This window comes from Dendropsophus ebraccatus, chromosome 12 (genome assembly GCF_027789765.1).
Source record: "Dendropsophus ebraccatus isolate aDenEbr1 chromosome 12, aDenEbr1.pat, whole genome shotgun sequence".
Taxonomy (NCBI): Eukaryota; Metazoa; Chordata; class Amphibia; order Anura; family Hylidae; genus Dendropsophus; species Dendropsophus ebraccatus.
Window position 1 is genome coordinate 92,049,290 of NC_091465.1, and position 14,161 is coordinate 92,063,450.

At 47.9% G+C, this 14,161-nt stretch overlaps 1 protein-coding gene across 1 annotated transcript in view; it reads left to right on the forward strand.

Annotated features, from left to right (window-relative positions):
* The window catches only part of LOC138769948 (IgGFc-binding protein-like), a 133,835-nt gene that overhangs the window by 37,148 nt on the left and 82,526 nt on the right, over positions 1-14,161 (forward strand). Inside the window, exon 4 of the mRNA XM_069948721.1 lies at positions 4,355-4,701. Coding sequence (XP_069804822.1) covers positions 4,355-4,701 — 347 coding nt within the window. The remainder of the gene's footprint in view (positions 1-4,354; positions 4,702-14,161) is intronic.

Consider the following 14,161-nt stretch of genomic DNA (forward strand, 5'->3'; position numbering starts at 1 on the left):
CCTTCAGGTGGCCTCCGAGGGACCTTGGATCTAGCACAGGTCTCATATGCATCCACAAAGGCCTTCATGTCTTGGGCCCAGGAAGGCCACCAGTAGTGGCGTGAGAGCAAGTATTTTGTTCCTGCCAGCCCTGGGTGCCCAGCTAACACAGAGCTGTAAACCTCATCCAAGATTCGGAGACGGAGATTAGGAGGCACAAACAGCAGTGACTCTGGAGTGTTCTGGGGTGCCAGGGACTGAGACTTCGCGATTTGAGTCACCAAATGCAAAATGGCCACTACCACACCAGGGGACAGGATGGTATCGGGTTGTATCCTGGGCGTGGTCTCAATGTCAAAGCTGCGAGACAGGGCATGAGCCTTGACATACCTGGAACCAGGCCGGTAGGTTATCTTGAAATTGAACCTCATGAAAAACAAGGCCCATCTGGCCTGGCGTGGTGTGAGACGTCTGGCTTTATCCAGATTCCAGATATTGAAGATTCTTATGGTCAGTAAGAACCATGATCTTATGTTTTGCACCCTCTAGGAAGTGTCTCCATTCCTCAAAAGCTATTTTGATCACTAGCAACTCCCTGTTACCTATCGTAGTTGCACTCGGCCTTGGAGAACTTCCTAGAGAAGAATGCAATAGGTCGGAGATTGGTCAGTGACTCAGATCCTTGGGATAGAACCGCTCCTACCTCCACCTCAGATGCATCCACCTCAACAATAAAAGGACGCTCAAAGTCCGGCTGTATTAACACTGGAGCCTCTGAGAAACATTGCCTAAGTCTGTCAAATGCCATGATAGCGTCTGAGGACCAATTAACCAGATCGGCTCCCTTTTTGGTCATATCAGTAAGGGGTTTGGCTATGAGTGAGAGCCCCTTAATGAATTTCCTGTAGTAATTGGAAAAACCCAAGAACCTTTGCAAACCCTTCAGGCTATTAGGTCGCTCCCAGTTTTCAATGGCTTGGACCTTTATAGGGTCCATACTGAACGAGTTCGAGGTTATTTTATACCCCAAAAATGAGACCTCCTGTATGCCAAATTGAAATTTTGACAGCTTGGCACACAGATGATTTACTTTCAGAAGCTCCATGACAGTACGGACACTCAGAATGTGAGAAGACCAATTGGGGGAAAAGATCAAAATCTCATCTAGATAAACCACCAGAAAACGACCAAGATATTCACGGAAGACGTCATTGACAAAATGCTGGAAGAGTGCCGGAGCATTGCATAACCCAAAAGGCATGACCAAATACTCGAAATGGCCCTCTGGGGTATTAAAGGCAGTCTTCCACTCATCTCCCTCCTTAATCCTAATCAGATTGTAAGATCCCCTTAGATCTATCTAAGAGAACATCTAGCACCCACAATCTGATTAAAAAGGTCAGGGATGAGAGGCAGTGGGTGCTGGTCCTTGATCTTGTTAAGCTCACGATAGTCAATACAGGGTCTAAGTTTACCGTCTTTTTTGCCCACAAAAAAAGAATCCCGCCCCCAAAGGAGAAGAAGAGGGGCGGATATGGCCCTTATGTAAACTTTCCTGAGCTGAAGGAGACATGCCTCCAAACCAGACCAAAACACAGGACTGATGAAATTCGCTGATGACCCAGAATCTACCTGGGCGTACCCAGAAATGCATCCATCCCCCAAGACTAAAGATACAGACAGCAAGGTTACCTGTGTGCCTGAGTGACCCCATCGATAGTCGCTCAGGCGCCTGGAGCTTTCTGGCGGTGGTCTGGAAGGACATTGCTGTACTCTATGTCCCGCAATCCCACAGTACAGGCAGAGGGTGTCCCGTAAGTGATGTGGCCGTCTGGCCTTGGCATCTGTGGTGTCTTCCCAAGTGGGTGAGACAGGAGGGAAGGTTTAGGGAAGGAGGTTGGAGACAAAGAGGATCTAGTCAGGTCTGGGGAACCCCTTGTTATGAACATACCTGCTGATGCCTCCACTGCTCTCTCAGCACACCAGCTGGAAAGGGGGGAGGCGTCTGGACTGTTTGACAGGCATGCTGTTCAGCCTGTCAGAGTACAGAGACGCCGGGCCAATCAGAGCTGATGCTGCCTCCTTACTCCCTCCCTGCTCTGATTTAAACAGGTGGAGGCTTCCTTGCCTCGCCCGTGACCAAGTCTTTTGGCTGGCTCGTGCGTTTATTGTGTGCTCCTTTCTGTGTTTGACCTCTTCATCTATATTGTGGACGTTGTCTTTTGGATTCTGATTTGACGTGACCTCCTGGTTCTGACTCGGCTTGTTTGGTTTGTTCTTTGTTTCCCTGGACTGCTTTCTCTGTTTGACTTCTGGCTTGGACTTGTGGTACTTCTGGATTGTGATTCTGTGTATGACGTGACTTCCTGGTTTGACCTGGCTTGTTGGTATTTGGTTTATCTTTCTCCTTTGTCTAGCCTTAACGGTGAGGTCTGCTGGGACTTGTAGTTCTCCTGTTTTTGTTGTTGCCCTTGCTTCCTCCAGACTTGTACTGTTTCATCTCCCCTCCTGCACTTAGCCAGTGTAGGGACCGCCGCCCAGTTGGGGACTGCTGTTTAGGGCAGGTCGTCCAAGCAGGTAGGGATAGGGGTCTGGGTTCAGAATAGGGCTCACTCTTCCCTGCCCCGGACGTGACACCCCTCTCCCTTTGCCGGTCCTTCAACTGTGGATCCACCCTTATGGCCAAGGTCATACATTCCTCTAGGGTGTCAGGAGTCGGGTAGGCCACTAACATGTCCTTTAGTCGGTCGCTCAGCCCGGCCCCGCCCGGAATTGAAACCTGAGAGAGGAGTCATTCCAAGTGGACGGGCCACTCCACTGTCAGAATTCCTAACAATAGTCCTCTACTGGACCTTCACCTTGCCGTAACCTGGTTAATTGTCGCTCCGCATTGGCTGTACAATCCGGGTCATCATACAGCAGGCCCAATGTGGAGAAAAAACGGTCAACTGTTGGGGGAGTCAGGTGACAGGGAGAAGGCCCATTCCTGAGGTGGTCCTTGGAGGAGGGACAAAACAATGCCCACCCTCTGTGACCTCTGCTTACAATCCTCCCAGAAAGTGTGGAAGCATTTCTTGTCCTCCTTGAATTTCTCTGGGAGTTGCAGAGGAGGCTCAGGAGGTACCAAGGAGGACATAGTAAGCTGTCAGGGGGCTGTCTCCTGCTCTTGGACTCTTTTAGTCAGCTCCTGCAGCATGGTGTTGAGCTGCTGCATGTGGTCCACTATGGTGGTCATGGCGTTTATGGTGTCCGTGAGGCAAAACCAGTTGGCTGGCTATTCTGTCAGGACACGGGAGGTAGGGACAAGACACGACAGTGAGCCCTGATGCTGAACTCACCAACTGTCCCTACCTGCTTGCCTCAATCGGCCTATCCTGACAGATAGATAGATAGAGAGATAGATAGATAGATAGATAGATAGGAGATAGATAGATAGATAGATAAATAGATAGATAGGAGATAGATAGATAGGAGATAGATAGATAGATAGGAGATAGATAGGAGATAGATAGATAGATAGATAGATAGGAGATAGATAGATAGATAGATAGGAGATAGATAGATAGGAGATAGATAGATAGATAGATAGATAGATAGATAGGAGATAGATAGATAGATAGATAGATAGATAGATAGATAGATAGATAGATAGGAGATAGGAGATAGATAGATAGATAGATAGATAGATAGATAGATAGATAGGAGATAGATAGATAGATAGATAGGAGATAGATAGGAGATAGATAGATAGATAGATAGATAGATAGATAGATAGATAGATAGATAGATAGATAGGAGATAGATAGGAGATAGGAGATAGATAGGAGATAGATAGGAGATAGATAGATAGATAGGAGATAGATAGATAGATAGGAGATAGATAGATAGGAGATAGATAGGAGATAGATAGATAGATAGGAGATAGATAGATAGATAGGAGATAGATAGGAGATAGATAGATAGATAGATAGATAGATAGATAGATAGATAGATAGGAGATAGATAGATAGATAGATAGGAGATAGATAGGAGATAGGAGATAGATAGATAGATAGGAGATAGATAGGAGATAGATAGATAGGAGATAGATAGATAGATTGGAGATAGATAGATAGATAGGAGATAGATAGGAGATAGATAGATAGGAGATAGATAGGAGATAGATAGATAGGAGATAGATAGGAGATAGATAGGAGATAGATAGGAGATAGATAGATAGGAGATAGATAGGAGATAGATAGATAGATAGATAGATAGGAGATAGGAGATAGATAGATAGATAGATAGATAGATAGATAGATAGATAGGAGATAGATAGATAGATAGGAGATAGATAGATATTTTTTATTGACCTTTTCCTCTTTTGTTCCGTCAGATCCCGGTCCGCCTCCTCCCACCTGCCGGAATACTCTGTGTCCTTCTCGACAAGTTTGTGTCATGGAGGGTGGAAAGCCCAAATGTGTGAAACCCCAGGTGGCGGTGTGCTGGGCCTCAGGAGATCCGCACTATCACACCTGGGATAACGTCTACTATGACTTCATGGGGACGTGCACCTACATGTTAGCCACCGTCTGTGTAAATGATGGAGGACTTCCTGAGTTTTCTGTGTTAGCAAAGAATGAGAATCAGGGGAACCTGCGGATTTCCTTTGTGGGGGCGATCACATTCCGAACAGGACCCCACACAATCGTGATCAAGAAAGGAGAATACGGCTACATCAGGGTGAGTGGCCGTTCTTATTCTGTGGCCCCATAGTGTCATATACAGATATACATTGTAGATAACTCCTCCTGAGAGGTCCACCCCACCTGGCCCCGGTGTAGCCGGCCATATTGACCCCCGTCCATATTATACCCGGGTATAAAATGGCCTAGGCCAAACTACGCCCCTCCTGGCCATGCTATATCTCTCCGGGCCATAATGGTATTACTTCACTGGTTTTCTCACCCCTGGCCCAGGCCACAGTATACAGGAGGGATATATACTATACCAGGGGATGTAACATAGCCCAGGCCACAGTATACAGGAGGGGATATATACTATACCAGGGGGTGTAACATAGCCCAGGCCACAGTATACAGGAGGGGATATATTCTATACCAGGGGGTGTAACATAGCCCAGGCCACAGTATACAGGAGGGATATATACTATACCGGGGGATGTAACATAGCCCAGGCCACAGTATACAGGAGGGGATATATACTATACCGGGGGGGGGATGTAACATAGCCCAGGCCACAGTATACAGGAGGGGATATATTCTATACCGGGGGATGTAACATAGCCCAGGCCACAGTATACAGGAGGGATATATACTATACCAGGGGATGTAACATAGCCCAGGCCACAGTATACAGGAGGGATATATACTATACCGGGGGGTGTAACATAGCCCAGGCCACAGTATACAGGAGGGGATATATACTATACCAGGGGGTGTAACATAGCCCAGGCCACAGTATACAGGAGGGATATATTCTATACCGGGGGTGTAACATAGCCCAGGCCACAGTATACAGGAGGGAATATATACTATACCAGGGGGTGTAACATAGCCCAGGCCACAGTATACAGGAGGGGATATATACTATACCGGGGGTGTAACATAGCCCAGGCCACAGTATACAGGAGGGGATATATACTATACCGGGGGATGTAACATAGCCCAGGCCACAGTATACAGGAGGGATATATTCTATACCAGGGATGTAACATAGCCCAGGCCACAGTATACAGGAGGGATATATTCTATACCAGGGGGTGTAACATAGCCCAGGCCACAGTATACAGGAGGGGATATATACTATACCAGGGATGTAACATAGCCCAGGCCACAGTATACAGGAGGGGATATATTCTATACCAGGGATGTAACATAGCCCAGGCCACAGTATACAGGAGGGATATATACTATACCAGGGGGTGTAACATAGCCCAGACCACAGTATACAGGAGGGATATATACTATACCAGGGGGTGTAACATAGCCCAGGCCACAGTATACAGGAGGGGATATATACTATACCAGGGGATGTAACATAGCCCAGGCCACAGTATACAGGAGGGGATATATACTATACCAGGGGGTGTAACATAGCCCAGGCCACAGTATACAGGAGGGGATATATACTATACCAGGGGATGTAACATAGCCCAGGCCACAGTATACAGGAGGGATATATTCTATACCAGGGATGTAACATAGCCCAGGCCACAGTATACAGGAGGGATATATTCTATACCGGGGGGTGTAACATAGCCCAGGCCACAGTATACAGGAGGGGATATATACTATACCAGGGGGTGTAACATAGCCCAGGCCACAGTATACAGGAGGGGATATATACTATACCGGGGGGTGTAACATAGCCCAGGCCACAGTATACAGGAGGGGATATATACTATACCGGGGGTGTAACATAGCCCAGGCCACAGTATACAGGAGGGATATATTCTATACCGGGGGGTGTAACATAGCCCAGGCCACAGTATACAGGAGGGATATATTCTATACCGGGGGGGTGTAACATAGCCCAGGCCACAGTATACAGGAGGGGATATATACTATACCGGGGGGTGTAACATAGCCCAGACCACAGTATACAGGAGGGATATATACTATACCGGGGGGATGTAACATAGCCCAGGCCACAGTATACAGGAGGGATATATTCTATACCAGGGATGTAACATAGCCCAGGCCACAGTATACAGGAGGGATATATTCTATACCGGGGGGTGTAACATAGCCCAGGCCACAGTATACAGGAGGGGATATATACTATACCGGTGGGTGTAACATAGCCCAGGCCACAGTATACAGGAGGGGATATATTCTATACCAGGGGGTGTAACATAGCCCAGGCCACAGTATACAGGAGGGGATATATACTATACCAGGGGATGTAACATAGCCCAGACCACAGTATACAGGAGGGATATATACTATACCAGGGGGTGTAACATAGCCCAGGCCACAGTATACAGGAGGGGATATATACTATACCAGGGGATGTAACATAGCCCAGACCACAGTATACAGGAGGGATATATACTATACCAGGGATGTAACATAGCCCAGGCCACAGTATACAGGAGGGATATATTCTATACCAGGGGGTGTAACATAGCCCAGGCCACAGTATACAGGAGGGATATATACTATACCAGGGGATGTAACATAGCCCAGGCCACAGTATACAGGAGGGGATATATACTATACCGGGGGATGTAACATAGCCCAGGCCACAGTATACAGGAGGGGATATATACTATACCAGGGGATGTAACATAGCCCAGACCACAGTATACAGGAGGGATATATACTATACCAGGGATGTAACATAGCCCAGGCCACAGTATACAGGAGGGATATATTCTATACCAGGGGGTGTAACATAGCCCAGGCCACAGTATACAGGAGGGATATATACTATACCAGGGGGTGTAACATAGCCCAGGCCACAGTATACAGGAGGGATATATTCTATACCGGGGGTGTAACATAGCCCAGGCCACAGTATACAGGAGGGAATATATACTATACCAGGGGGTGTAACATAGCCCAGGCCACAGTATACAGGAGGGGATATATACTATACCGGGGGTGTAACATAGCCCAGGCCACAGTATACAGGAGGGGATATATACTATACCGGGGGATGTAACATAGCCCAGGCCACAGTATACAGGAGGGGATATATACTATACCAGGGGATGTAACATAGCCCAGGCCACAGTATACAGGAGGGATATATTCTATACCAGGGATGTAACATAGCCCAGGCCACAGTATACAGGAGGGATATATTCTATACCGGGGGGTGTAACATAGCCCAGGCCACAGTATACAGGAGGGGATATATACTATACCAGGGGGTGTAACATAGCCCAGGCCACAGTATACAGGAGGGGATATATACTATACCAGGGGGTGTAACATAGCCCAGGCCACAGTATACAGGAGGGGATATATACTATACCGGGGGTGTAACATAGCCCAGGCCACAGTATACAGGAGGGATATATTCTATACCGGGGGGTGTAACATAGCCCAGGCCACAGTATACAGGAGGGATATATTCTATACCGGGGGGGTGTAACATAGCCCAGGCCACAGTATACAGGAGGGGATATATACTATACCGGGGGGTGTAACATAGCCCAGACCACAGTATACAGGAGGGATATATACTATACCGGGGGGATGTAACATAGCCCAGACCACAGTATACACGAGGGATATATTCTATACCAGGGGATGTAACATAGCCCAGGCCACAGTATACAGGAGGGGATATATTCTATACCAGGGGATGTAACATAGCCCAGGCCACAGTATACAGGAGGGGATATATACTATACCGGTGGGTGTAACATAGCCCAGGCCACAGTATACAGGAGGGGATATATTCTATACCAGGGGATGTAACATAGCCCAGGCCACAGTATACAGGAGGGGATATATACTATACCGGAGGGTGTAACATAGCCCAGGCCACAGTATACAGGAGGGGATATATACTATACCGGTGGGTGTAACATAGCCCAGGCCACAGTATACAGGAGGGGATATATTCTATACCAGGGGGTGTAACATAGCCCAGGCCACAGTATACAGGAGGGGATATATACTATACCAGGGGATGTAACATAGCCCAGACCACAGTATACAGGAGGGATATATACTATACCAGGGGGTGTAACATAGCCCAGGCCACAGTATACAGGAGGGGATATATACTATACCAGGGGATGTAACATAGCCCAGACCACAGTATACAGGAGGGATATATACTATACCAGGGATGTAACATAGCCCAGACCACAGTATACAGGAGGGGATATATACTATACCAGGGGATGTAACATAGCCCAGACCACAGTATACAGGAGGGATATATACTATACCAGGGGGTGTAACATAGCCCAGGCCACAGTATACAGGAGGGGATATATACTATACCAGGGGATGTAACATAGCCCAGACCACAGTATACAGGAGGGGATATATACTATACCGGGGGGTGTAACATAGCCCAGGCCAGAATATATCCCTCCAGGTCATAATGTTATCACTTCACAGTTTTTTTTACTTTATCTCTAATTTGCTGAAAAGTGCGCAGATTTTTTTTTTTTTAATTATCATACTCGGACACACGGCTGCTTCCTCTTGTTAAGGTTTTTATGGGCTGTGCAAAATTTTACTGTTGTTGCGCAAAAATCATCATTAGACGCAAGTGCCCTCATACATCTTACAAAATTTATTGCACAATTTATGCGGTTTTTTTAGTCTGTTTTTTTCATCCTTTTTAGCAACAACAACAAAAAATGGATTGAAAAACAGATCAAAACACGTTTTTTTAGTGAACACAAAAATGGGGTCAATCACAGTATTTGTGTACGCTAAGAAAAAGGATGCATTTTTATCCTTTTTTATTATGGAATGGAAAAACTAATAAATGGAAAAACTGATCAGAATGGAGGCAGACGAACGCTTCCTTTTTTCTCATCCATTTAGCAAAAAACGAATGGGAAAAAAAATGGACTGCAACAACACAGTGTGAACCCGGACTAAAACAGCTTGGCTACAAAGCTAAATGAAAACTATTTAATAGAACAAACCCCCTCCCACTTGCATACAGTCAAGGCCAAAAGTTTTGAGAATGATAAAAATATTAATTATTACAAAGTCTACTGCTTCAATTTTTATACTGGCAATTTGCATATACTCCAGAATGTTATACAGAGGGATCAGCTTAACAGCAATTACTCGCACAGTCAATATTTACCTAGAAAATTAACTTTATCCCCAAAATACATTTCCCCATCATTGCAGCCCGGCCTTACAAGGAGCAGCTTACATTGTTTCAGTGATCGCTCCAGTAACACAGGTGTGGGTGTGGGGAGGACAGGGCTGGAGATCAATCTGTCATGATTGAGTAAGAATGACATCACTGGACACTTTAAAAGGAGGCTGGTGCTTGGCATAATTGTTTCTCTTCTGGTAACCATGGTTATCTCTAAAGAAACACGTGCAGTCATCATTGCACTGCACAAAAATGGCCGAACAGGGAAGAGTATCGCAGCTAGAAAGATTGCACCTCAGTCACCAATCTATCGCATCATCAATAACTTCAAGGAGAGAGGTTCCATTGTTGCCAAAAAGGCTCTAGGGCGCCCAAGAAAGACCAGCAAGCGCCAGGACTGTCTCTTTAAAGTGTTTCAGCTGCGGGATTGGGCTACCAGCAGTGCAGAGCTTGCTCAGGAATGGCAGCAGGCAGGTGTGAGGGCATCTGCACTGTGCACTGTGAGACTGCGGAGACTCCTGGAGCAAGGCCTGGTCTCATGGAGGGCAGCAAAGAAGCCACTTCTCTCCAGAAAAACATCAGGGACAGACTGATACTCTGCAAAAGGTCCAGGGAGTGGAGTGCTGAGAACTGGGGGAAAGGTCCAGGGAGTGGACTGCTGAGGACTGGGGGAAAGGTCCAGGGAGTGGAGTGCTGAGGGCTGGGGGAAAGGTCCAGGGAGCGGACTGCTGAGGACTGGGGGAAAGGTCCAGGGAGTGGAGTGCTGAGGACTGGGGGAAAGGTCCAGGGAGTGGACTGCTGAGGACTGGGGGAAAGGTCCAGGGAGTGGACTGCTGAGGACTGGGGGAAAGGTCCAGGGAGTGGACTGCTGAGGACTGGGGGAAAGGTCCAGGGAGTGGACTGCTGAGGACTGGGGGAAAGGTCCAGGGAGAGGACTGCTGAGGACTGGGGGAAAGGTCCAGGGAGAGGACTGCTGAGGACTGAGGGAAAGGTCCAGGGAGTGGACTGCTGAGGACTGGGGAAAAGGTCCAGGGAGTGGACTGCTGAGGACTGGGGGAAAGGTCCAGGGAGAGGACTGCTGAGGACTGGGGGAAAGGTCCAGGGAGTGGACTGCTGAGGACTGGGGGAAAGGTCCAGGGAGTGGACTGCTGAGGACTGGGGGAAAGGTCCAGGGAGTGGACTGCTGAGGACTGGGGGAAAGGTCCAGGGAGAGGACTGCTGAGTACTGGGGGAAAAGTCCAGGGAGAGGACTGCTGAGGACTGAGGGAAAGGTCCAGGGAGTGGACGGCTAAGGACTGGGGGAAAGGTGCAGGGAGTGGACTGCTGAGGACTGGGGGAAAGGTCCAGGGAGTGGACTGCTGAGGACTGGGGGAAAGGTCCAGGGAGTGGACTGCTGAGGACTGGGGGAAAGGTCCAGGGAGGGGACTGCTGAGAACTGGGGGAAAGGTCCAGGGAGTGGACTGCTGAGGACTGGGGTAAAGTCATTGTCTCTGATGAATCCCCTTTCCCATTGTTTGGGACATCTGGAAAACCGCTTATTGGGAGAAGACGAGGTGAGCGCTACCACCAGTCTTGTCTCATGCCGACTGTAACCGGCATCCTGAAACCATTCATGTGTGGGGTTGCTTCTCAGCCAAGGGAATCTGCTCTCTCACAGTCTCACAGCCTAAAAACACGGCCATGAATAAAGAATGGGACCAGAACGTCCTCCAAGAGCAACTTCTCCCAACCGTCCAAGAGCAGTTTGGCCACCAACAATGCCTTTTCCAGCATGATGGAGCACATTGCCATAAAGCAAAGGTGATAACTAAATGGCTTAGGGAACAAAACATTAAGATTTTGGGTCCATGGACGGGAAACTCCCCAGATCTTAATCCCATTGAAAACTTGTGATCAACCATCAAGAGACGGGTGGACACACAAAAAACAACAAATTCTGACAGAATGCAAGCATTGATTGTGCAAGAATGGATTGCTATCAGTCAGGATTTGGTCCAGAAGTTGTATGAGAGCAGCCGGGGAGAATTGCAGAGTCCTGAAGAAGAAGGGACAACACTGCAAATACTGACTTGCTGCAGTAACTCATCTACCTGTCAGTATAAACTTCTGTTACTCAGAATATGATTGCAATTATATTTCTGTATGTGATAAAAACATCTGACAAACACACAGAAAAACCAGAGGGCAGAGGATCATGGGAAAATAGAAGATTTGTGTCATTCTCAAAACTTTTGGCCATGAAAAAAGGTGCAGGCATTGAAAACTGATGTAAAATAGCACAAAACCCCTAATAAGTCTTGGACAGGTTTTTATGAAGTGCACAAAATCTCCTTATTAGCCAAAAAACCGAACGTAGTGATAAATGTTCCCTATGGGGGAGATTTATCAGACATGGTGTAAAGTGGAACTGGCTCAGTCGCCCCCGGCAACCAATCAGATTCCACCTTTCATTTTCCAAAGCGTATGTGAGGAATGAAAAGTGGAATCCGATTGGTTGCCGGGGGCGACTGAGCCAGGGTCACTTTACACCATGTTTGATAATTCTCCTCCTATGTGTTTAGATTTTTAAGATTTACATCAGTCAGCTTCTCACTTGAGGGTGGGTTCAGACTACGGAATTCTCGTGGTTTAATTCCACCGAATTCCATTGCCTGTACGTGCTCACGGCCGTGCGCCTCTCCGCCCGAGCCATAGACACCATTCTATGCACGTGCGGATTCCGACAAAAGAATTGACACGCCAATTCTTTCGACGGTTAGGGGAATCAGCCGGCCCATAAAATGGTGTCTATGGAGCCTGTGGAAAGGCACGCGGCCGTGAGCGAGTTCTAGCGACGGAATTCTGAGGAATTTTTCCGTGAGAATTCCGTAGTCTGAACCCACCCTAACTCAGCAAACAAAGCTGAATCCCCGATAAAATGTTGGAAAATGAAGTATTTCTTGTGTATATCACTCAATGCTAATGATTTCATGGGGGTATAAAATGGCCTGAGGGGGTATGAATTGGCCTAAGCCGAAATATACCCCCGGGGTATAAAATAGCCTAGGCCAAAATGTACCCGGGGTATAATCTAGCCTAGGCCATTTTAACCCCGGGTATAGTCTGGGCTGGGGGTATACTCTGGTCTGTTACAGCGGGACCTCTGTCCCCATAGCTTCATGTACAGATATACATTGTAGATAGCTCCTCCTGGGAGGTCCACCCTACCTGGCCCCGGGACCTGTTGTCCCATAGCGTCATGTACAGATATACATTGTAGATAGCTCCTCCTGGGAGGTCCACCCCATCTGGCCCTGGGACCTGTAGCCCCATATCGTCATGTACAGATATACATTGTAGATAGCTCCTCCTAGGAGGTCCACCCTACCTGGCCCCGGGACCTGTTGTCCCATAGCTTCATGTACAGATATACATTGTAGATAGCTCCTCCTGGGAGGTCCACCCTACCTGACCCCGTGACCTGTTGTCCCATAGCGTCATGTACAGATATACATTGTAGATAGCTCCTCCTGGGAGGTCCACCCCATCTGGCCCTGGGACCTGTAGCCCCATATCGTCATGTACAGATATACATTGTAGATAGCTCCTCCTAGGAGGTCCACCCTACCTGGCCCCGGGACCTGTTGTCCCATAGCTTCATGTACAGATATACATTGTAGATAGCTCCTCCTAGGAGGTCCACCCTACCTGGCCCCGGGACCTGTTGTCCCATAGCGTCATGTACAAATATACATTGTAGATAGCTCCTCCTGGGAGGTCCACCCTACCTGGCCCCGGGACCTGTTGTCCCATAGTGTCATGTACAGATATACTTTGTAGATAGCTCCTCCTGGGAGGTCCACCCTACCTGGCCCCGGGACCTGTAGCCCCATAGCGTCATGTACAGTTATACATTGTAGACAGGAGCGGTCTTGGCATTTCTGGGGCCCCAAGCGAAGTTATGTCTGGCCCCCCCCTCAACACGCGTTCCAAAACAATACACCGCTGTGTGTTGCCCCCAGTAGTATATACCCCTAGTGCGCTACCGCCAGTAATATATACTCCTTGTGCGCTACCGCCAGTAATATATACTCCTTGTGTGCTGCCCCCAATAGTATATACCCCTTGTGTCCTGCCCCCAGTAGTATATAGACATTGTTTGCTTCCCCCAGTAGTATATAGACCCCTGTGTGTTCCCCCAGTTATATATAGCCCCCCCGTGTGCTCCCCCAGAAGTATATAGACTTCCTGTGTGCTGCCCCAGTTGTATATAGGCCCCCTGTGTGCTGCCCCAGTTGTATATACCCCCTGTGTGATCTCCCACTAGTATATAGGCCCCCTGTGTGCTCCCTCAGGGGTATTTAGCCCCCCTGTATGCTCCCTCAGGGGTATT